The 25,812-nt window shown below is 40.6% G+C and overlaps 1 protein-coding gene across 1 annotated transcript in view; it reads right to left on the bottom strand.

Moving 5' to 3' along the window:
* The window catches only part of LOC122794622 (phospholipase A2, membrane associated-like), a 159,213-nt gene that overhangs the window by 5,886 nt on the left and 127,515 nt on the right, over positions 1–25,812 (bottom strand). The window contains exon 3 of the mRNA XM_044063197.1: positions 20,858–20,964. Within this exon, the coding sequence (XP_043919132.1) occupies positions 20,858–20,964 (107 nt within the window). The remainder of the gene's footprint in view (positions 1–20,857; positions 20,965–25,812) is intronic.

The raw sequence follows: 25,812 nt of genomic DNA, 5'->3' as shown, positions 1-25,812 counted from the left end.
GTTGGGTGACTCTGTATGAAAAAGTAAGGAGATCAGAAATTTGGGATACGTTTTTGGAACAAAGACTAGTGCGCCAGGTTGAACAGAGATAGTTGTGGTGGATTACACTGCTCATCTTGGATAGATGGAGTCAGATGAGGTGGATCCCACTGGGAGTCAGATGGGGTGGATTGCACTGCCCATCTGGGATAAATGGAATCAGATGGAGTGTATTACACTGCCCATCTGGGATGATTGGAATCAGATGAGGTGAATCACACTGCCCCTCTGAGATGAATGGCATCAGATGGGGTGGATTGCACTGCCCTCTGGGATGAATAGAATCAGATGAGGTGGATCGCACTGCACCCTGGGATGAATGGAATCAGATGAGGTGTATCACACTGCCCCCTGGGATGAATGGAGTCAGATGAGGTGGATCGCACTGCCCCTCTGATATGAATGGCATCAGATGAGGTGGATCACACTGCACTTCTAAGATGAATGGAATCAGATGAGGTAGAGCACATTGTCCCATGGGATGAATGGAATCAGATGAGGTGGATCACACTGCCCCTCTAGGATGAATGGAATCAGATGAGGTGGATTGCACTGCCCCCTGGGATGAATGGAATCAGATAAGGTGGATCACACTGCCCCCTGGGATGAATGGAGTCAGATGAGGTGGATCGCACTGCTCCCTGGGATGAATTAAGTCAGATGAGGTGGATCGCACTGCCCCCTGGGATGAATGGAATCAGATGAGGTAGATCGCACTGCCCCCTGGGATGAATGGCAACAGATGGGGTGGATCGCACTGCCCCCTGGGATGAATGGAATCAGATGAGGTGGATCGTACTGCCCCCTGGGATGAATGGAGTCAGATGAGGTGGATCGTACTGCCCCCTGGGATGAATGGAGTCAGATGAGGTAGATTGCACTGCATCTCTGAGATGAATGGAGGCAAATAATGTGGATGGCACTGTTCCTCTGGGATGAATGGCATTAGATGAGATGGATCTCATTGCCACTCTGGGATGAATGGAGTCAGATGAGGTGGTTTAGACTGGTTATCTAGATTGAATAGTCACTTAAGGTGGTAGAAGTACCTTGTGCAGGTACTCCCTTAGTGCCTCCTGTGTGAAGTGTACAAGGCACAGCCCACTGCAAGCAAGTCATGGAACAGACCACGGACATGATACTGGGAATACATGGGGATTCTATGGGATACAAGGCACAGCCCACTGGAAGCAAGTCATGGAACAGACCACGGACATGATACTGGGAATACATGGGGATTCTATGGGATACAAGGCACAGCCCACTGCAAGCAAGTCATGGAACAGACCACGGACATGATACTGGGAATACATGGGGATTCTGTGGGATACAAGGCACAGCCCACTGCAAGCAAGTCATGGAACAGACCACGGACATGATACTGGGAATACATGGGGATTCTATGGGATACAAGGCACAGCCCACTGGAAGCAAGTCATGGAACAGACCACGGACATGATACTGGGAATACATGGGGATTCTATGGGATACAAGGCACAGCCCACTGCAAGCAAGTCATGGAACAGACCACGGACATGATACTGGGAATACATGGGGATTCTATGGGATACACTGGAGACTGATGATAATAAGAAAACCTGGTCTACTCTGTTCTGCTCTGTTTGCTACCATTGTAGTCCTAAATGCAACATACCTTCTTGTCCTCCGTTTTGGAAATGAGGACCTCTGCTCCAGTTTGCCAGTCCAAGGTACTGTCCCAGCCTTTCACACAAATCTGAAAAGGTGTCTTAACCATTACACCTCAATACTATCCAGCATCTTCAATACATTCAGCTGAATCAATCTGTTCTCAAAACCCTTCAGCTTTGAAAGAGTTTAATTGGTACAGTGACTTTGTGTCCTAATTTGGATCATTTCCATTATCTGCTTCTGGTACTGCCTCTTCTGCGGATGGGAAGTCCACCTAATTTACAAATTCAAGTGTTGCTTCTATCTCTTGTCCCTGGTTAAGGCCAACATTCCCACCTGTGCCAAGACCCCTTCAGATAATATTTCATCCTCCTTACTGAGTTACTGGAGGATTTGCTAGAACCTCTTTGAGGCTACGTGGCCTCAGCAGACTCATCCAACACCTAGGCTTTTGCTTTTGTGACTACTACAACTACTGTCATCCTGGCATACTGGTATCTATCAGATAATAACACACTCCTTAGAGATGACCTAGTAGAAAGGGACTTAGGGGCACACACAGACTGTAATCTAGCCTTTGACCATCACCTGTCTACATTAGTGAGGACATCATTCTATGCTACACAACTTATAAACAAAGGTATGGCATCTAGGTCCAAGGAAGTCATTGTTCCACTGCATTCAGCATTCATCAGACCTGTTATTGAGTACAATGCCCTCTTTGGTATGTAGACAACCAGGCATATCCAATAACTTGAAATGTTCACAAAGGTTCCTCACTAATATTTATTTTACATTTGTTTGCTGGGGAAGTCTGACTGGGCATGGATCCCATTTTCAGCGGAGGCCCGAGGAGAAAAGCTCCACAAAGATTAATACAGTAAATAAAGTAAATGCAATACACATGTTAATAAAGTACAGTACAGAGTCTAAAGGTAATAAGATACAGTTTCAAGGCCAAGAAAGGAGCAAAACATAAATATACTATAAGGAGCACAGTGTGTTACAATAAACAATGCAGTTGAAAGGACATTTTGTTCAGTCATTTGGTTACATTCATCAGTGGCTAGTACAGTAAACACACACTGATTAAGAATATAGAAAGGAGTTGTTGCAAGGTTTCGTAGAAGGTTAAAGTATGATATGGGTTGCCAACTGGCTTACTGGTGGGAACCACAAGGTCAAAATAGGTGCCACTACCTCTGATAGCAGACCTGTCACTAGTGGTGTCCCCCAGGGATCTGTCCTGGGACCCCTATCATTTGGCATCTACTTCTCAGAGGTCCAGGCAAAGACAAACGGCCTGTGGCCAGCCAAGTTTGCAGACAACTGTAAGATGGATGCTGCCATCCCCAGATGATGTTAACATACTTTAAGAGGGTCTCACAGCAACAAATGACTGGTGCCAAAGTCATGGCCTTAAGTTAAATGCAAAAAAATGTATTATCATACCATTCAGCAAAAACACAACCCCTACTGATTACCACATTATCTGCAACCCACTAAGCATGCAACTTGTGGTGAGAGACCTGGGTACACAAGTTGACAACAATCTCACATTTGACCATCATGTAGCGGCAGTGGTCAAAGGAGCCTTTTACTTGCTCCATCTCATAAGTAAGGGGATTGCATCTAGGAAAAAGGAGGTTATTACCCCTCTGTACTCCTCCCTCATTAGGCCAATAATTGAGTACAACACCCCATTTAGCATGTACCTCTCCAAACACCTGCACTATCTGGAAAGGCCAGAGAAATACCTCGCAAAGAGAATCCATAGCCTCCAACACCTGTCCTATGTGGACAGGCTCAAATCACTAGAGGTGATCTGTCTCACCTACAAATCAATCTCAGACCCTGCTCTACTAGAGATGCTCCATATCCGTAAGTCTAACTCCTCTCATAGTACCCAATTGAAAGGCTTAAATCTAATATGTGACATTAACAAAACCTGCTGGAGAGACAGATTTGTCTCCCAGAGGCTGCTCCATCTCTGGAATAGACTCCCCATACATGTCGAACAGAGCACCTCACTGACCGTCTTCAAGTGCAGCTTTGATGAGTGGAAGGGCAACCACAAATTTGTCCCAGGGGTTCCACCTGTGTCCCTCATTGAAAGGGGTGATAGGTGCTGATTGTGGTTTCTTTTTTCGGGATAAACTCTTGGCTAGGCTTGTAAGGGCCCCAGAGCCATTAACCTAGTAATCTCCTATGATCCTATGACCTAATTAATTGAAGCTACACAGGGTCAAAACAAATGCATTACCAAGAAATATGTAAATGGGAACGGAGGAGTTTTTGAAATTATTTTTGTTTTCAGTGGTCCTAATATCTATGCGGATGGTTCTCCATGTTTTGCAACAGAAATGGAAAGCAAGGAATCGCCAGAGGTATTGTTGCTTTTGCCCATGTCAGCCAGTGCTTTACTGGTAGATCTTAATAGGCGTTTGTTAGAGTAGATATTAAGTAGACCTTGAAGAGCAGGAACTCTATTGGGATAATGTAGAATTTGGTGGGATGTAGCATGTGAGCAGGTTGGGTAATTCAAGCCAGGATAGTTGCTTGATTGCTATGCAGTGATTTGTCCTGAAGGGTGAGTCAGTAGCAAACCTACCTATTTTATTATAGCAGGTGTTTAGTTTGTTAAAGTCTGCTTTGTTTAGATTGGTGAGTACAGGGGAGGCATACAGGAGTGTGGATAGTAGGTGGGTTCTTGCGTTGCTGGATTTACTGTCATTGGTGAGGTACTTTTTGCATCTATAGAGGGTTCTGAGTTTTTTATGGACCTTCATTATTGTCTGTACAATGTACATATTGAATTTCATGCTGTGATCTATTATAAACCCTAGAAGTTTAGTGTGTTGGACAGGTATGATAGGGGTATTATTAGCTGAGAATATTGTGAATGCTGGTATGGGGTCTAAGGCTCTAGTGGGATAGAATAGCATTAGCAGTGTTTTATTGGGGTTAAGTATTAGTTGAGAGTTGGCTAACCAGGTTTCAGCAGCAGTAAAAGACTCTTGTGTCAATTCCTGGAGTTGAGGGAGTGATGGAGCGGAGCAGATTAGAGTGGAGTCATCGGTGTACTTGACTAGAGTGGCATGTCAGGTAGCTTTGTGGAGTTGGTCGGCGAATATGTTGAAAATAACAGGTCCAAGAATGGATCCTTGGGGACCCCTAGGGTGGCAGGTAGGAGGGGAGATAAGGAGATTTGCCATTTTACTGCTTGTTGGTGGTTAGTTAGATAGTCTTCAAGCCATGCTAGTGTGGAGTGGCTGAAATTAAGATCAGAGAGAGCAGAAAGGAGTTTGGGATGAGAGACAGTATCGAAGGCCTTAGTGAGATTTAGGAATATAGTGGATACTAGGTTATCATTGTTTTGATGTTGGTTTACTGTGTTGGTAAAGCTAATAAGGGCAGTGGTAGTACTGTGGGGTAGAATCTGTGCTGGGTGTTGGTTAACAGTTTATTTGGGAATGTGTACATTTTTTGATGATTTTAGATAAGGGGATAGAATGGCAATTGGACGGTAATTAGATAGTTCCACAGAGTTACCTCCTTTGTGCAGTGGTATTATATGACAAATTTTCCACAGACAAGGAACATATTGTTCTGATAAAGAGTGATAAATAAGCATGGATACTGGATAAGAGATGGCTTTGGCTGGGATCTTTAGATATTCTGCAGGTAATTTGTTGGTGGCCAGGGTTGTGGGTTTAAGTCTATTTAGGTATTTATATATTGTGCTATTTGGACAGGCTGTAAGGAGAAGAGATTTTGGCCTGCTGGCATGGAAGATAGGTTTGGATGTGAAATGGAAGAACTATTATTGGTGAGGGCTAGGACGAATTTGATAAAGTGTTTGTTGAATTGTGTGGCAATAGGGTTCAGGTGCCTAGGCAGTGAGACATTTCCCTGTGATACATTTGACTGGGGACAAGGTGCTGAAGTGATATTCAGCTGCAGAGAAATATGGCTGTTTGAAAATTCCCTGTGGGCAAAGACAAGAATGTGTTGCCATGCCCCCAGCTTCAATAACCGAATGCACAGGGGAAAAGCAATGTCCATGGTCCTCAAGGGAACATGAGACAGCAGGCAATATGACAGGCATCAGCAGCAGGTTGGCCAGAGGGCATGTCAGTGGCAGTAAAAATGCAATGCACAATGGGCAGTGCCTTTATAATTGGAGTGTGTGGACCACTACTCCCTTCACAATGTCTAGGGAACATTACTTAAAACACATACTGGAGCACAAATGTGACTACAGTAACCTCCAGGATTTCCTCCATGCTGTAGAATACTTCTACATGTTGTAGTTACATAAGTATGTACTGTACACTGAGCACAACACTCACTACTTCTTCTGCCGCCATGCATTTGGTTACTAAAGTTGTGAGTATGGCAGTGTGTGCTTCTTTGCCATCCACACTTCTCTCCCATCTGTCCACATGCTCGCACCTAAAAAAAAAAAAAAACTCCCTCACCACCAACTCCCCATCAAAGCTAATAAAAATCTCATGTTATAAGCTTTCCACAAATTTTATGCATGCTGGCCTCTGGCCTATCTTGCACATACCCTTATAATGTCATCCTCTTAAATGTAATGTGACATATTTTAGTGTAAAATAGATACTTCTGTACTAATCTTTACTATGCAACCTATTCTGTCTATTGTGATGCTGGCCAAGTACTTTTTTTATTTAGTGTTTTTTTGTAACTTTGCGACTTGTAATGTTCTTCATAGGTTCATAGATTAGTACTAGGCTAACTGCCCTTCTGAGCCATTTTAAGCCTAGCCAATTATCCCTTGTGAGACTCAAACCCTGCACCTTGTGTTTGTAAGGCAAACACCTTAACCATTAGGTCACCTCCCTGTGATATCCAGTGTGTGTTTACATAATGTTGTTTTACTATGTACTGGAGCTTTTCTCCTCGGGTCTCTACTGAAAAGGGGCCAAAAGCCCAGCTGGACTAACCCAGTTAACAAACAAACAATAAATAAATAAATGTCCAGTCTAGAATGGATTCTACTGTGTTAATGTTATTGCTGGGGTTTATATAGGTACCAATTATATGTAAGAGGTTTTTTTAGTTGATTTTCAGCTTGGTGAACATAGTTTCTGTATTATTAAACTTGGGTTGTTCGTTGGCTAACAGTTCGATGCTCATGTTGATTTTGAAGAGAAGAGCAATGACTCCGTCTCTTGTGGATATTCTGCCTTGTCTAAGAACATTGTAACCAAGTGGAACAAAGTCAATATTACTGTTTAGTGGTTTTAGCCAGGTCTCTGTGAGAAGGACTATGTTGGGGGAGTAGAGGGCCAGGGTAGCGTGTAGCTCTGGGATTTTGTTCAGTATGCTCCTTATGTTTATATTGAGTATGAGGAGATCTGTTGGTTTCCCTGGGGGAGGTTAGAATGTTATTTGTTTTGTAGCAGGGGGGGTTGTTATTGTTTGTAGGGCCAGGGTTTGGGTGCATATCTCCACTAAGTATGATTTGGGATGTTATTTGGATTACAAATTTTAGGTATTTGATTATAGAGTTGTTATATTTTGAGGAAATGTGGTTGTTTAGTTGGTCTGGGGTTACTTTGAATGTGGCAAGGTCAAGATTTGAGATGTTGTAAATAGAAGGAGATATTATTGAAAAGGCTGGTTTGTCTTCTGAATGGGTTGGGCAGGTAGGGGACTTAGTCTGAAATTTTGAGTTGTTAGTGTAGTGGTAGGAGGTTAGGCATGAGGTGATGGTGAGGCTTATTATTAATGTAAAGATTAGGGGCCACATTTTGCTCTGACAAAGTGCTGATGTATTGTTGTGAATTTTTAGTAAGTATCTTTACATGAGTGAGTAGGGATTTAGATGTGTTTATACTTTATGTAGGTTGTGGTTAAAGTCGGGGGATTAAGTAGGGGGTATTGGATTGAAGAGATTGTACAATTTGAGTATTGTGTGAGTGAGGTGACGTGGAGTGAAGGTAGATGGTGATGTGGATTGAAGAGAATGAGAAGAGGAGTGGCTATATAGAAATGAGGTTGGTGTGAGAGTGAGGCTTAGGGGAGTGGCTAGTTAGGTATAAATGTCAGGAGCCTGGGGGTGGGCGGGCATGGGTGTAGGGTAGAGCAGCAGAGTGAGCCCGAGCATAGCGAGGGGTGAATAGAGTGGGAACAACCAAATTCCAGCTATGTGCAAGTAAAAACAATCAACTGCTCTAAACTATTGGCTGCTTAGTAGTAAATTTGTTTGTCCATTAAACTATAACACTTATTATTGTAGATATTAATGAGACTACCTTGGTTTGGGCAACTGGAAACCTAAATAAATTTACATAGTAAGAGGGCTATGGTTAAATAGAATGATGGAAAAAGTGAAACAAAATGTATTTAAATTGGGAAGGAAGTCTATAGGGAAGATATAAAATTCAAAAGACATCTGGTGACCAATCAAATTAGTACAGGGACCAGAGGAACAAACTATAATGCAGTACCATGTGCAAGCTACTGTAATAATACTGGAGGAGGAAGAAATAGAGTACAAAATCCCTGCTGCTGGCTCAGGCATTTGTATTTAGCAAGTTAAGGATTATCATAAAATACAGCTTTCAAAATAACCTTTATGTGCTGAAACATACATATAATATTGTTTGGCTCCTCAGGGCAGCATAAACTCCTGATATCTTTTAGGTTTCACAGAGTTGGATTTTTGTGCAGTAAAAGGAGCTGTAGCAGTGTTTGGGAATGTTGGGAATGCACAGCAATTTAGGGAGCAAGTGGGCAAACACACGGTGAGGTCAGCAGAGGAAGACTACCTATTCTAAAAATGGATCCCATTGGTTGTCCTATGGAGACTGCCTCTAGGCTCTATCCCTGCATTCTGTCTCCTACATGATGTTGAGGGGAGATCTATTCCTGGCATACAGAACATTGTTAGACCCTACTATGATGGGGTTCCTGCATATCTGCAAAACTAACAAAACCAGAATTACCCATTATAAAGACTTAAACATTGCCTGTGATATAAATAGAACCTGCTGGTCAGACAGGTGTGTATCCCAAAGACTACCCAGTCTATGGAACAAGCTTCCCATCCATGTGAAACAGAGTTCCTCCCTAACCCAATTCAAGTGCAACTTGGACAACTGGATGGGGAACAGGAAATTCATCCCTGGTTTGGCACCTATGTTTCTGATGGACACAGCCAGCCAGCAAATGGTTCATCTCTCAGGCCCCTGCTTGTAAATGTTTCATCTCCCAAGCCCCTGCTTACATGTATTAAGGGTACCAGAACTTGTCAGAGATTTGGGATGCATGGCTAGGCTTAAAAAGGCTCTTGTGGTCATTAGCATAGTAAACACCTAAGAACCTAAACAGCTGTGTAGACCCTCTATGCTAGCATTGCAAAGAAATACTTTTTCTTTAACCTCACAACTTCCCTCACTGCTGGTATCCTCTGGTGGGTTCTAGGGTAACTGCCACGACAAGTGCTGAGCACCGTTTTATCACAGCTGCATGCTACTACTTTGACTACAGGGACATTGACTATGGTCCATTCAAACTGCACAAACCTGGGCTCCCTAGGAATATAGGAGAACAAGAGGTGGGAGATGAACTCATTCCATAGTGATGTGCTGACTAGGTGTTGTCTGGACACCTTCACTACATGCTTGGAGGTTCCCTGGTTTATCAAGATACTCCAAACATATGACCCAAATTGTATCTTGACCTGAGTGCCCAGAACTCCTGCCCACCATATAACTGGCATCATACTCACATTTTTGGAGGGAGTGATGAGTTCACATGATGGCTGTATACACCTTTCTTTTGAGATGGGCTAGGATGGGTAAAGTTGGTCATCTAGCTGCCAGGCATGGTGTAGCAAACACCAAAACACCACTTGAAGCTAGGCAGGGAGGAGTTCTCAGGATTGTTTAACTTTATAGTTTTAGAGGCATTCTGCATCATAGCATAAGAAAACTTGGTATTACAGCAGTCGTGTGAAAGGCTAGCATTTAAAAAGAAACCTCACCAGTGAAGGTGGAGGTTTAGAGTTGTGATATCACAGGAAAGGAAAATAAGGCAAATGTGAATTGTAACATAGGATTGTATGATCGTAGGATGTGAATTATAACATAGGATTGTACGATCGTAGGATGTGAATTATAACATAGGATTGTACGATCGTAGGATGTGAATTATAACATAGGATTGTGCGATCGTAGGATGTGAATTATAACATAGGAGTGTACGATCGTAGAATGTGAATTATAACATAGGAATGTACGATCGTAGGATGTGAATTATAACATAGGATTGTACGATCGTAGGATGTGAATTATAACATAGGATTGTACGATCATAGGATGTGAATTATAACATAGGATTGTACGATCGTAGGATGTGAATTATAACATAGGATTGTACAATCATAGGATGTGAATTATAACATAGGATTGTACAATCATAGGATGAGAATTATAACATAGGATTGTACGATCGTAGGATGTGAATTATAACATAGGATTGTATGATAGTAGGATGTGAATTATAACATAGGATTGTACAATCGTAGGATGTGAATTATAACATAGGATTGTACGATCGTAGGATGTGAATTATAACATAGGATTGTATGATCGTAGGATGTGAATTATAACATAGGATTGTACGATCGTAGGATGTGAATTATAACATAGGAATGTACGATCATAGAATGTGAATTATAACATAGGATTGTACGATCGTAGGATGTGAATTATAACATAGGATTGTACGATCGTAGGATGTGAATTATAACATAGGAGTGTACGATCGTAGGATGTGAATTATAACATAGGATTGTACAATCGTAGGATGTGAATTATAACATAGGATTGTACAATCATAGGATGAGAATTATAACATAGGATTGTACGATCGTAGGATGTGAATTATAACATAGGATTGTACGATCGTAGGATGTGAATTATAACATAGGATTGTACGATCGTAGGATGTGAATTATAACATAGGATTGTACGATCGTAGGACATGAATAATAACATAGGATTGTACGATCGTAGGATCATAAGAGGTTACTAGGCCCTGGGGCCCTTACAAGTCTAGCCAAGAGTTTATCCCAAAAAAAGAGCACTCAGTCAGCACCTGTCAAGGAGGGACAAAGGTGGAAGCCCTGGGACAAATTTGGGGTTTACCATCCACTTATCACGGTTGTGCTTGAAGAAGGTCAGTGAGGTACTCTGTTTGACATGTATGGGAAGTTTATTTCAGAGATGGAGCAGCCTCTGGGAGACAAACCTGTCTCTCCTGCAGGTTTTGTTGATGTCACATATTAGAGTTAGAGCTATCGAGCGGGTAATGCGCAAGGAGTTAGACTTACGGATATGTTGCATCTCTAGTAGGGCAGAGTCCGATATTGCCTTGTAAGCGAGACACAGATCATCTCTGAGCAATCTGTATGATACTGAGTAGAGTGATAGTGATTTGAGCCAGTCCACATAGGACATATGTTGGAGGCCATTGATTCTCTTTGTGAGGTATTTCTGTGGCCTTTCCAGTTGGTGCAGGTGTTTGGAGAGGTACATACCAAACAACGCATTATACTCAAGTATAGGCCTAATGAGGGAGGAGTACAGAGAGGTAATAACCTCCTTTTTTCTGGATATAATCCCTTTACTTACGAGATGGACCAAGTAAAAGGCTTTTATGACCACTGCCACCACATGATGGTCGAATGTGAGATTGTTGTCAACCTGAGTACCCAGGTCTCTCACCACAGGTTGCATGCTTAGGGGGTTGACACTGATGTGGTAATCAGTAGGGGCCGTGTTTTTGCTGACTGTTATGTTATGATAATGCATTTTTTTGCATTTAACTTAAGGCCATAACTTTGGCACCAGTTATTTGCAACTGTGAGATCCGCTTACCATATGTTAACAGCTCTACCTGACTGGATCAAAACCAGGTCTTCCATTAAAAACAAGCCACTGTGGTGGACTACAAGTATAAACAGATTAAATAACAAGAGGAAAAAACTGTTGTCCATAAAGCAAGAGGGATATCACTCTGCAGAGGAAGAGTTACCCCCTAAACCTAAACAAGAAAATCAGAAATTTTGTAAAGTCTTCTAAAGAAAATTACAAAACTAAAATCACATCCCTAGCCAAGGATAATTATAAGGCATTCTTTAACTATGTCCAAAGTCTAAAAGGGAATTACCAGCTATGTGCAGCACTGGTTGTAGATGGGCTCACTCATACTACACCAGAAGATATTGCCAACCTGCTAGCTGACAGATTCAACTCAAACTTCACCACCCTATCCACAACTACCATATCCCAAAGCATACCTGACACAATCTCTCTGCTGTGCTTGCCAAGGCCAAAAACTGGGTTTGGTCCAGTGTTTGGAGGTCTCCTAAAACAGTGGACCCACTTATTGTTCTCTTTAATTATAGCTTGAAAAACTGGCTATTTTCCTGCATAATGGAAAACAGCAACAGTAATCCCACTGCACAAAGGGGGGGGGGCATCAAATGACCCTGGGAACTACAGACCCATAAGTCTAACCAGCCTCATCTGCAAGGCCATGGAAAGAATTACCATGGACCTTATCAACAAGGACATAAGCAAGCTACAAACGCTGTCTCCTACCTAGTTTGGCTCTGTTAAGGGTAGATCATGCTTATTAAACCTGGTAGACTTATTTGAGAATGTCACCAAAGCCATGGACGAAGGTAAGACAGTGCACCCATCCTATCTCGACCTTGCCAATACTTTCAGCACAATTCCCCACTCTGGTATTGTTGACAAACTCTCCCAGTTAGGGATTAACCCTTAAGTTACTATATGGGTAGCCAACTGGCTCACCGACAGAACACACTCTGTCAAAATTGGTGACTCCACCTCCACTATTAGCCACATAATCAGTGGAGCATCACAGGGGTCTGTGCTGGGCCCCTTATTGTTTGGCATCTATTTCTCAGATGTCCAGGCCAAAGCAGACAGCCTTTGGCTCACCAAGGTCACTGATGATTGCAAATTGGGAGCAATCATTGAGTCCCCCAATGATGTCAATATATTACAAGAAGGGCTAACACAAACAAATAATTGGTGCCAAAGCCATGGTCTAAAACTAAATGCAAAAAAAAATGCATTATTATTCCCTTTGGCAAAACATAATTACCTACAAATTACAATACTGACAGCACCCCACCAAGTTCCAACCCAGTGGTGCAAAGCTCGGAAACACAGATTGCTAGCAGTCTGAACATTGACCACCAAGTTTCCACAGTGGTATGGGAAGCCTTCTACGTAGTGCACCTCATAAGCAATGGCATAGCATCCAGGTCAGTCGATGTTATAACTCCAAATAACAGAAACACCAGCCGTACCACAGCAAAAGAGTTTATTCAGTAGTAAGCGCTTTCAGGGAGCCAACCCCTTCATCAGACAACATTCAAAATCAATCTACCAAATTTATAATCATTTCAATTAAGAGACAATCTACTTTTGAAATTTTAAAGACATAGTACCTAAAAGCATTAAGGCTAACATTCCACTAAGCAACCAAAATGTACAAAAGCATTTTAAAAAGTATATGTGTATTCATGTATCAATTTATAAGACTTATAAACTCTAAAAGTGTAAAAAATACAAAAATACAAGAAATGTAAAAAATAAAAAATATCTAGTCCTATAAAAATATAAAAGTATAAAATGTGGCTAAAATTGATAATAAGCTAGTATAATAGCCATATGTATTCTAAAATATGATACAATACCTATGCACTAATATATAACTACAGATATGTATTAATTTATTATCCCCCATTAATGCTTAAATAAAACTTGCAGTAAATAATACAACAGCAGCATATTAATGTTTCAAAGGTTTAGCTTCTAAAAACGGCTTCAAGGATACTTTGTTATTCAAACCAGGGGGTTTGTTTGCATTATATGTCAATATCCATTTTTGCTCTGCAGCTTCTGTGTAGTTCACTAAATCACCTCCTCTACTCTGAGTAGATAAAATTTCCAGGACCAGAAATTTAAATGTGTGGTTGGAACCTTTATTCATAATATGTACAGCAAGGGCACTAGTCTCTTTTTTATATCTAATGTCCCTGTAGTGTTCCAGTATTCTGTCCTTAAGCCATCTGTTAGTCTTGCCAATGTAGAACGAAAAACATGACACACAGTAGGCAAAATAAACTACATTTGATGTCTTACAGTCTGCATAGTGGGTACTGTCAAAACAAAAACCTATATGTGGATGTGTGAAACTCATGCCAGTGTGAATGTGTGTGCATGCCATACAACCTCTACAGGCATAGATGCCTGTCCTATCTGACTTATACAGAGTGTTAGCTACATGAGATCTATGACATAGATGGCTCCTAAGGGTTTTATTGTTGCGAAAAGAGAAATTTGGTCGATCATCAATTACATCTTTTAATCCATCAACCGTGGAGAGAATGCCCCAATTTCTATTAATGACCTCACAAATACTACTGATGTTACTAGCAAAGGTCAGAGGCATCCTCAATTTGTAATCTGATATAGATCTGGAAGGACCTGCATCATTCAACTCCAGACCAGCTTCATTCTGTGAAATAGATATAGGTTTAAAATATGGTTTACAGCAATCACCCCTATTTCTCCAAGCTTCCGTTATATATCTATCAATAAGTTTGCTGTTATAACCTCTATCTAAAAACTCCAATTTCAATGTGTGAAGAGCATCCTTTAATATTGTGTCATCATTGTGTAGTGTCATTATTCTAAATACTTGACCTTTTACCACATTACGTTTGGTGTGATTGGGGTGCATACTTGTATTGTGTAAATAGTTCTTTTTTTCTAACAGGCTTCCTAAAGAAACTGGTCTTAATGTTTCTAAGTTCATCTTTAGTCATCCTCACATCCAAAAAATCAATTATATCCATAGAATACTTATGCGTAAGTCTTAGAAAAGTTGTAGTCTAATTAATAAAGCCAATAAAATCATTCAACTCGACCTCTGTTCCTGTCCACAATAAAAAAATGTCATCAACAAACCTAGTGTACCAGCTTATATGTTTGTTGTAAAGCTCATTAGATAGAATAAAGCTACGCTCCCAATGTACAAGATCAAGGTTGGCGTAACTGTTTGCACAAGCTGTGCCCATTGCTACACCAACTTTCTGGATAAAATAATCATTGTCAAACATAAAGAAATTGTTGGTCAAAATAATATCTAATAGAGCACATATCAGCTCACACTTGGATGTGTAACCTGCTACCTTTAATACTTCTCTCACATTATCTATTCCCCAATGGTTCGGTATAACTGTAAACAATTATTCCACATCTAAGGTTACAAAAAAACAATAATCAGTGGATATATGGGCCCATTTCAAGCTTAGTGTTTCTAAAAAAATGTTAGTGTCTCTAAGGACACTCTCACAGCCATCTAACACTTAATGTAAATTCTTTTCAACAAATATAGATACTGGCTCTGTGGCCCATCCTCTACCGGACACTACTGAGTGCATGGGAGGTGTCTGCAGGCATTTATGTACCTTAGGTAGTCCGTATATAATAGGTATAATTGGATGATCAACAGAGAAATAGTCGAACAATGGCTCATTAATCATATTAGTAATTAATAAATCGAAAATCAGAAAGGCTATCTTGTCTATAATGCCTTTGACTACACTCAGTGTAACACATTGATATGTGCTAGTATCATTCAACAAAATATGCATTTGATTAAGATATAAATCTTTGTCTATGACAACAGTACCCCCTCCCTTATCTGCCGGTTGAATCTCTATTGAAGTCATACTTTTCAATTCATTTACAGCTGTATGTTCAAGGCTAGATAAATTATAAAACTGTTGTTTAAAACCAATGTTGGACGATAAAACTTCTCTGATCTGTTTGTCACAAACATCAATAATATTCTCAATAATAGCATAACTGGGGGGAATGTAAACACTAGTTTTAAAAAAAATACATTTATCAGGTTGATTTGATGTAGAAAACATATTATGTAGGGTGAAATGTCTACCAAAAAGTCTCAGGTCTTTTAAAACGTCAGCAAGGACAGCTTTCTTTGCTGGCACAAAGCTCAGGCCCTTATTAATTAACTATATCTGTGCTTCAGTTAAAACCTGTGATGAAATATTAAAAATCAGACCTGTTTGAACCTTTTCCCACTCCGGTTCTGTCCTTCTGCACTCAGTGGTCTGCGTGGGTTCCAAGTCTGCGAGTGTCCTCTTATAGGCAGAGGATTCTCTAACACAAAATGGCTTGTTTTAGATGTAGTTGGAATGTCGTCTGCAGTTTTCAAATTACAATTTGGCCAACGCTGATTATTATTTGGTTCTTTGGGTCTAACAACAGTACCTTGCCAGTCACCCATCGATGGCCGAGTTGATTTAGTAGACTGACTTAATTCAGCAGATATTTTACTGTTGTCTTATTTCTCTGCTGCTGTTGTTTGTGCTATTTTTACATTCTTTTCCATAGTCATTAACAAGGAAGTTGCGGGGTGGAAACCGATACTTCCATTCTGTCATGCCTCTCCGAGCTAGCAATTGTAGTGGATGCAACTGTAGATGCATATTGTACGTGATTCATATTGGGATGTTCTATCACCCAGGAAAACACATTTCCATTCTGGAAATCATGATAATCCCTGTTTAACTTCCTTGTTCTCATATTAAGCAGTCGCTTTTCATATCCCAGTATATTCCCTTGTAGTGTCCCCATTCTCACACCACGCAATTCAGGTGAATAATTATCATAAATTTCCTTATGTAAAATGTTAATGTCTTTTGCCAATTCTTCCTCCTGTGGCCAAAAGAATTTGATGAGGAGATGTAAATATTTGGCACTGCACTCTAAATTAATCCTTTGCCATTGCCTAAGTAATTCCAGAAAAGTCTGTCCATACGTAGGCATAGAGATTCGACCGGCAGATAAGGGAGGGGGTACTGTTGTCATAGACAAAGATTTATATCTTAATCAAATGCATATCAACATGTTAAACTGAGTATAGTCAAACGCATTATAGACAAGATAGCCTTTCTGATTTTCGATCTATTAATTACTAATATGATTAATGAGCCATTGTTTGACTATTTCTCTGTTGATCATCCAGGTATACCATATATGGACTACCTAAGGTACATAAATGCCTGCAGACACCTCCAATGCACCCAATAGTGTCCGGTAGAGGATGGGCCACAGAACCAGTATCTATATTTGTTGAAAAGAATTTACATCAAGTGTTAGATGGCTGTGAGAGTGTCCTTAGAGACACTAAAATGTTTTAGAAACACTAAGCTTGAAATGGGTCCATATATCCACTGATTATTGTTTATTTGTAACTTTAGATATGGAATAATTGTTCACAGTTATACCGAACCATTGGGGAATGGATAATGTGAGAGAAATATTAAAGATAGCAGATTACACATCCAACAAGTGTGAGCTGATATGTGCTCTATTAGATATTATTTTGACCAACAATGTCTTTATGTTTGACAATGATTATTTTATCCAGAAGGCTGGTGTAGCAATGGGCACAGCTTGTGCAAACAGCTATGCCAACCTCGCTCTGGCACATTGGGAGCGTAGCTTTATTCTATTCAATGAGCTTTACAACAAACATATAAGCTAGTGCACTAGATTTGTTGATGACATTTTTTTATTGTGGACAGGAACAGAGGTTGAGTTGAATGATTGTATTAGCTTTATTAATCAGACTACAACTTTTCTAAGACTTATGCATAAGTATTTATGGATATAATTGATTTTTTGGATGTGAGGATGACTAAAGATGAACTTAGAAACATTAAGACCAGTCTCTTTAGGAAGCCTGTTAGAAAAAATAATTATTTACGCAATGCAAGAATGCACCCCAATCACACCAAATGTAATGTGGTAACAGGGCAATTCTTTAGAATAATGACACTACACAATGATGACACAATATTAAAGGATGCTCTTCACACATTGAAATTGGAGTTTTTAGATAGAGGTAATAACAGCAAACAGATTGATAGCTATATAACGGAAGCTTGGAGAAAGGGGTGATCGCTGTAAACCATATTTTAAACCTATATCTATTTCACAGAATGAAGTTGGTCTGGAGTTGAATGATGCAGGTCCATTCAGATCTATATTAGATTACAAATTGAGGATGCCCCTGACCTTTGCTAGCAACATCAGTAGTATTTGTGAGGTCATTAATACAAATTGGGACATTCTCTCCACGGTTGATGGATTAAAAGATGTAATTGATGATCAACCAAATTTCACTTTTCGCAACAATAAAACCCTTAGGAGCCATCTATGTTATAGATCTCATACACGTATACTTTTTAAAATGCTTTTCTACATTCTGGATGCTTAGTGGAATATTCGCCTTAATGCTTTTAGGTAGTATGTCTTTAAAATTTCAAAAGTATATTGTCTTTTAATTGAAGTGATTATAAATTTGGTAGACTGATTTTGAATGTTGTCTGATGAAGGAGTTGTACTTGACCCTTATCAGACCACTAATAGAGTATAATGCACCATTTTTATGTACCTCACCAGACACCTGCAGCAGCTGGAGAGACCCTAGAGGTTTCTTACTAAGAAAGTACAAGCCATAACCTATGTGGACAGGATGAAAGCCCTGTCACTTTACTCTGTATCTTATAGACTGCGGAAAGGTGACTTGTGCCTGGCCTATAGGGAAATCTCCAACCCTGCCCTAATGGAAATGCTGCACATCCACAAGTCAAGTGGCTCATGAGTCACTCGCTCTAGGGATCTCAACCTAACTTGTGACATTAACGGAACATGCTGGAGTTACAGATATGTCTCCCAGAGACTGCCGCCTCTCTGGAATAGACTTCCTATTCGCATAAAACAGAGCTTCTCACTGACCCTATTCAAATGCAGTTTAGATAATTGAATAGGAGACCACAAATTCACCCCTGGGGTGGCACCCATGTCCCCCATAGACAGGGTTAGCCGGTGTTGATCACAGGCCCACTCTGTTCATCAATTTCTGTGAACTACCCAAAAAGAACAAATGGAGATACTTGGGATTAATATCACCAGGCTTGTAAATTCTCTAGTGCCACTAGCCTAGTAACCTCCTATGAACCTAGTCTCAGAAGGTAAAGTCCACTCCTAGAGCTCTGCCCAGTCTGGTCTTGTCTACACCCTCACCATAGTTCATTTACCCTGCTCTTGCATCAGTGGGCTGGCTTTATCAAAAGGACAGAAATACTTAATAAAAAAAACTTTGATTAAGTAATCAAACTAGTTATGAACTGACTGCCAATAAAAACATGGCTTTCAACTTAAATAGTTAGCCAAACACAAATGTGTGTGTGTGTGTGTGTGTGTGTGTGTGTGTGTGTGTGTGTGTGTGTGTGTGTGTGTGTGTGTGTGTGTGTGTCTGTGCATGTGTGTATGTGTGTGTGTGTGTGTGTGTGTGTGTGTGTGTGTGTGTGTGTGTGTGTGTGTGTGTGTGTGTGTGTGTGTGTGTGTGTGTGTGTGTGTGTGTGTGTGTGTGTGTGTGTGTGTGTGTGTGTGTGTGTGTCAATTCCTTCCATTTTCTTTCACGGATAAGTTAACTGACATGTCTCAATGTTCTGAAAATGTATATTCAACTGGAAAAAGAAAAATGTACTCAGAGAAAATAACGGTTTTCCAAAGCATTTAACCTCCCCTTATGACTGATGTTTGCAAAAAACAGAGGATATTTTTGACTATTTATAAAAGTAAACATCACCTACAAAAAAGTCAAAAGTTCAGGCAATAAACTAAAAGAATATGTTGTACCCGCAATCATTTCACAGGTTTGTACCTTTTGTTCTAATAACGTCAAGAAGGACAGAAATTAAATTATGTACTAATTATTATTATTGGTTAAGTTGAACCACTAAATAGTTCAATTTCCTGATATGTTTTTCAGTGATACACAACATGGCCATCTAGTATAACTACTGTTCATACAGTTGGTTTAATTATTTTTCTGTAGATGAATAATACATATTTTTAAAGATAAACAGACCACTTATCATCTTTGCAAGTTATAACTTAATCTAAATAATCTGTAGTTTAAGCAGAGGTAAAATAAAACTAAGCCCAGTTTTGGTCTATAGTTTGTTGCTGTCATAACCTTTGACTATAAGATACCAGTATATGTATATCTTGTATTTATATTTCCCAAACAGAAAAATATTTCTAATTTGACAGCCTCCATTTGGTCCACAATTTATTAACAGTATTACATACATTATTTCAGAGCGAGAGAGAGAGCAAGAGAGAGAGAGGGAGATGGAAGAGTAGATCACTGTTGACATAATTAATTCATATTCTAACTTTTTTATTAGACACCTGTCTATGTATATCTACTATTTATGTTTTGTTAACAGAATAATATTTCTAGTTTGACAGCCTACAGAGTGAAGTACAACAAAGTCACTCATTAAAAGACATTATGTGACATTTTCCCAAGTGCTGTCTCTGTCTGTTTACGTCCCACTACATTTACACATTTAAAATGGGTGCCCTCTACTCCAAAGCCCTCAAGCTGGTATTTTGTAGCTACCACAAATGAAGCAATATTAAATAAGACAAAATAATTTGTTGTAAGTAGTCAGCTACTCATATCATATAAAGCAAAGAACAGATGACATGACTGATCTAATGTAATCTTTATAGAGTGAAGCATATTTGATGTAAGATATGAAACTGCAAACAAGGCTCATGGATTTTCCATATAATTACACTTATATGTATCTTTTGAGAATCCAGAACTAAACATGTGTCATGATTAATAACAGACTGTGGACTGCATTTACAAATGGACATGTAGCCACATGCTACACGATTATATTCAGAGTGCTAGAGAAGAATTTTAAATGCAGTAGCATACAGTGGTGCATTTATTTACTGTTTAATACAAGAAATTTTTTTTTATTAAAAAATGCCTGGTTTGCAGTATAAATGTACACATCTTGGATTCATGACCATTCATAACGTTCTGCTAATGTGATTGTTTGCAAAGACAAAGAAGAGCACTTCCTCTGATTTGGTTGTTGATTTTATATTTTGTAGATTTGTATGAGAAATACTTGAAAATACAAGACCCTATTAAGAGTATATACAAGATATCTACTTACTACAATTTATTTTTCCTTTTCTGAGAGCAACTTTGTATTTTTTCAGTTTTGGGTTACATCCTCGAGCTCTCAGTTTTGTGTAACAGCAGCCAAGGGCATGGCAGCACCTTTAAAAGCAGAAAATAATGTATAAACATAAATTAGTGTTGTTTCTGAATTTTTTATTTTCTCATAACTTTCTTATACAGCATTTGATAAAAGTCTGTGAAGCAGTCTAATATGAAGTATGTGGTGTTATAAAACATTGTAATATAGACCCAGACTTGACAGCTATGTATTTTCTGCTATACTATCATCCTAATGTACAGGTGTAAAAACTACCACAATAAGCATAAAACCTTTAGCAGTAGAACAGTATGTCTGTCTAACTCATCCATCCATCCATCCACCTTCTAACGTGTGTGCGTGTGTGCATGTGTGTGTCTGTGAGTGTTCTGGTAAGATTGCAGTGTTATTGAGCTAAGAAGGGTAGACCAGACATTCCTGTCCATTACAATAATCCCCCATTTCATTCTTTGGGGTCCAAAGATGCTATAGGGCAAGCTGAGCGATATAGTCTCGCCTATCTATCCTGTGTGCACCATGACCTTCTAGCAAATGATTATGCATAATACATTTCATGTGGGATGGACAAACCCATAAGCTGTTCAAATGCCTCAACTGACTTCTCAGAACCCAGAAGAGCAGTAGCTATACTTTGAGGACCTTCTGGACTCCAGAGGTCCTCATTTGGTCATGGAGATTGAGCTCAGTAACACTGATAAAAGTATCTCATTTAAGGATCATAGGGACATATGAAATATAAATGAGTCACATGACCATGTATACCTAGCCAAGACCCCCCTCATGCTGTACCTCCTACTCAAGTAGACACTTTTGAGACTTTAAGTATTTTTCCTCTGTTTATTTGCTAAGTTTTTCTGCATAGCCGCCTATTTTGAGCATTTTCTGGCTTGTTAAACTTGATTTCTACATTAGTAACTGTATTTAGAGCACAACCTAGTGCTGTTTACTGAATTTCCTGTTTGCACTTATTTTTAAAATCGTTTTTTTTCTCAAAACTTGCATTTTATCTGTCTTTGGCCTAGCACTCTTGTGTGGGGTCATTTACTGCACTGTTATAACTTGTTGATACTTGTTAACCTCTGCTATCTCTGAAAAACAAAAACAAAAAAATCTTGCCTTTTTCCCACTTTTCTGAGATTTAAAAAAGTTCAGTTACAGGCTTGCTGTTCTTGAACTGTTTGTAAGTTTCTGTGAGGCCATTTTTTGCTTGGGCTAAAGGAAAGTCTCTCTGTTGATCAGTGGCAGTGAAAAACATTGAGCAGCCTGCCTGCCCCTGTGGGAGTGGTTACTGGCTTGAAACTGTAGTTTTATTGGCCATTCTGAGTCAATTCCAAAACTCCTTCATCTTCCTCTCTTAAAACCCTCTTTTGCGCGGTTTTGTGTGTTTTTGAGCATAGCGCAACAGCGGGCAGCGCCGCCTAATTGGGTTTAAACTATTCCTGGCTCCACAAAGTCTGCTCTTCACTTTTTCCCTTAGAACAGCTCTATCTCTCAATTTAAACACCATATTCTCATTCTAAGGCCCTTCACTGGTCCAATTAAGTAATCCTACAAGTTAGCACTATTAAACCATAAGCACTGCTTACTCTTATACTCTCTACGATTACCCTGTCCTCTATTGGTCCGTCTTAAATTCAGTTTCCCTATTACTCTAGCATGTCCAAAGGTCAGTCAATGGTTTCCTCTCCAGTCCAGCTGGTGAATCAGGGAATTTTGAGGCAATGTTACAACTGTCTCATGTACACGGACAACCCTCTCCTCCTCCAAACAGGTTCAAATATATGTGAGAGATGCAACTATTTAGCCAAACTGGAGGCTGAGCTCTCTCATCTCAAAACTGGTGTAACCAGTCAGGAGGAGAAGGTAACCTCACACAACACAATTCCAGTATCACATAGTCCCACCACATCAGCGAACCAAACACATAAATACACAAAAACATACTCGGAGGCTCTAAATAAAAATCTACCTAAGCAACAGAGACCTCCAAAGCAGACATCCAAGCAAACGCTACCTCAAAACAAAACACACACAACACATAACCCACAAAGTCAGTGTGCCAAGCAGCCACAGCCCTTAAGGCTGAATAACACACCTGATACTCTTGTTATAGGTGACTCTATTGTCAGACCCACTGACGTCCCGCTCACCAGGCTGAATAAAGAGAAGGTCACAGTGAGCTGCCTGTCGGGTGCTAGGATCCGACACATAATGCAAGCACTCAGGTCACTCCAAAGCAAATACAAATATGACTCAGTCATTGTACATGCTGGTGTGAATGACCTGAGACGTACCTCCCTGGACTACATGAAAAGAGACATAGAGGAGCTCTCTGATCATGTAGCCCAGGCTGTTATGGCCCTGACCTTGAGCAGCATCTTACCCTCACCTAGAATGATGCCACAGTACAAAGACAAAATGATCGATTTTAACAATTGGCTAAAATTTTGGTGTCATTCAAAGGGGATCCAGTGTCTGTCAGCCTGGGATGACATGCTCAACAAGCCATGTTGCTTCGCTAGGGACGGCTTGCACCTGTCACCACTGGGCTTTCGGATATTGGCAAAGGCTCTTGCCACCCCCATAGTGCCTTTTTAGGCAAGGCTCAAAAGTCAAACCCACCCCCATAGACAGCACAAGGAACAAGAAACTAAGGGTAATGCTGCTAAACGCCAGAAGTCTTAACCTCAAGATGCACGCACTCGAAGCTCTCCTCAGTATGGAGAACATCGATATCTGTGCAGTGACAGAAACCTGGTTCAAGGTTCCATAGAGCACCCCAGTACTACCAGGCTATACCTCATATCATGCTTTTCGGCCCCAAAACCCGGACCGAGCCACAAAAGGAGGGGGAGTTTCCATATTTATCAAGGATATCCACACCTCCAGGTTAGTGGCATTGCACGAAGTATCGGAGACCATCCATGTGCAACTAACAGTGGGCAAGACTGCTTTTCAGTTTATAGCATCCTACAGACCACACTCTCAAAGTCAGGAATCCCATTCGGCTTTCCTGAAAACATTGGAGAACATGAAGATCTCTCCGAACACCATTATATTGGGCGACTTCAACTACCCAAACATTGACTGGAAGCACTACTCAAGCCCCAGCACCTTCGCCCAAAGATTCCTGGAAATTATAAACTCAAATGCTATGGAACAACTAGTCACCACTCCCACAAGAGGGGGCAACATACTAGACCTGATCATTACCAACATGGGGACTCTATGCTCCACATCAGAAGTATATCCCTCATTGGTAAGATCAGACCATAAATTAATTTCACTGGATGTCCACATCCCGACCCCACCCCCAGCCCAGAAAACCACAGTGAAAAATTTCTCAAAAGCGAACTTCTCACTTCTCAAAACTGAAGTGGAATCCTTCAAGGCCCCAGGGCCAGTGGAAACTACAGCCCATACTGCAGAATCCTATATAAATGCATTCTACGGACATCACCAGGAATGCATGGATCATGCTATCCCAAACAAAACCAAGACCCAATCATCCAAAGGCAGGCGTCCAGTCTGGTGGACCCCTGCCATAAATAAACTGTACAACAGAAGGAGGAAGCTACTACATGATAGAGCAAAATCCCTAATAGGGAAGGCATCTCTGATCAGTACTAGCAAAAAATTACGATCCCTCATAAAATCCTCCAAGGCCAGCTTAGAGAGAAAAATTGCACAGAACACCAAAGACAATCATAAGGCTTTTTTCAGTTATGTTAGAAACCTGGGATGCAACACCCAGACTTGTTCTGAGTTGATTCTAAACGACAAAATATACACTGAACCCACAGACATCACCAATATCCTGGCAGACAGGTTCAGTGCAAACTTCTCCCCCCCCTCCCCCCCAAAAGAGCAAATATCTATCCCGGCAGAGGGCTGCCTCCCAAACATCTCAGATGCTCAGGTGAAGGCTGCCCTCTCCAAAGCAAAAACACTGCTTCCATGGGACCAGATGGCGTCCCAGGTTGCGTCCTATATGAACTACAAGAGGAACTAATCCCTCAAATAAAACAGCTATACAATCTCAGCCTCACTACAGGATATGTGCCCACAGAATGGCATACAGCAACAGTGGTCCCACTCCACAAAGGTGGAGCCTCTACGGACCCTGGAAACTATCGCCCCATAAGCCTGACTAGCTTAGTCTGCAAGGCTATGGAGAGGATCATCATGGAGCTCATAAACAAAGACATTGGGGACCTACAGACACTAGATCCTACCCAGTTCGGCTTTGTCAAGGGCAGATCCTGCCTTTTGAACCTGGTTGACTTCTTTGAAACAGTCACCAAAGCCATAGATGAAGGGAAGGTAGTCCACACAGCCTATCTGGACCTTGCAAAGGCATTTGACACAATACCCCACTCGGGCATCATAGATAAGCTATCCAGCTTAAATATAAACCCCTATGTCACAAGATGGGTTGCAAACTGGCTCAAAGACAGAACCCACAGAGTGAGAGTTGCTAGAGCCATGTCAGACTCGAAAAAGGTCACAAGTGGCATCCCACAGGGTTCTGTCCTGGGACCACTCTTGTTTGGTATATACTTTTCCGAGGTACAGGCAAACGTGGGAGGACTATGGCTCACCAAGTTCGCAGACGACTGCAAACTGGGCGCCATAATCAACTCTCCAGCTGACACAAACATCCTTCAAAAAGGTCTCACAGAGACAGATAACTGGTGCCAGCGCCATGGTTTAAAGCTAAATGCCAAAAAATGTATAGTCATACCCTTTAGCAAAAACAATGTGCCCACAAATTACCACATAGGCAGAAATCCATTAAGTACAGAGAAAGTTATTAGGGACCTGGGGACCCAAGTTGATAGCAATCTCTCCTTTGAAAACCACATTGCCAAAGTGGTTAGAAAGACCTT

Source organism: Protopterus annectens, chromosome 2.part1 (genome assembly GCF_019279795.1).
Source record: "Protopterus annectens isolate FY-2018-M chromosome 2.part1, PAN1.0, whole genome shotgun sequence".
Classification (NCBI taxonomy): domain Eukaryota; kingdom Metazoa; phylum Chordata; order Ceratodontiformes; family Protopteridae; genus Protopterus; species Protopterus annectens.
Note: the sequence above shows the minus strand (reverse complement) of the source record. Positions and strands in the feature narration are given on the sequence as shown.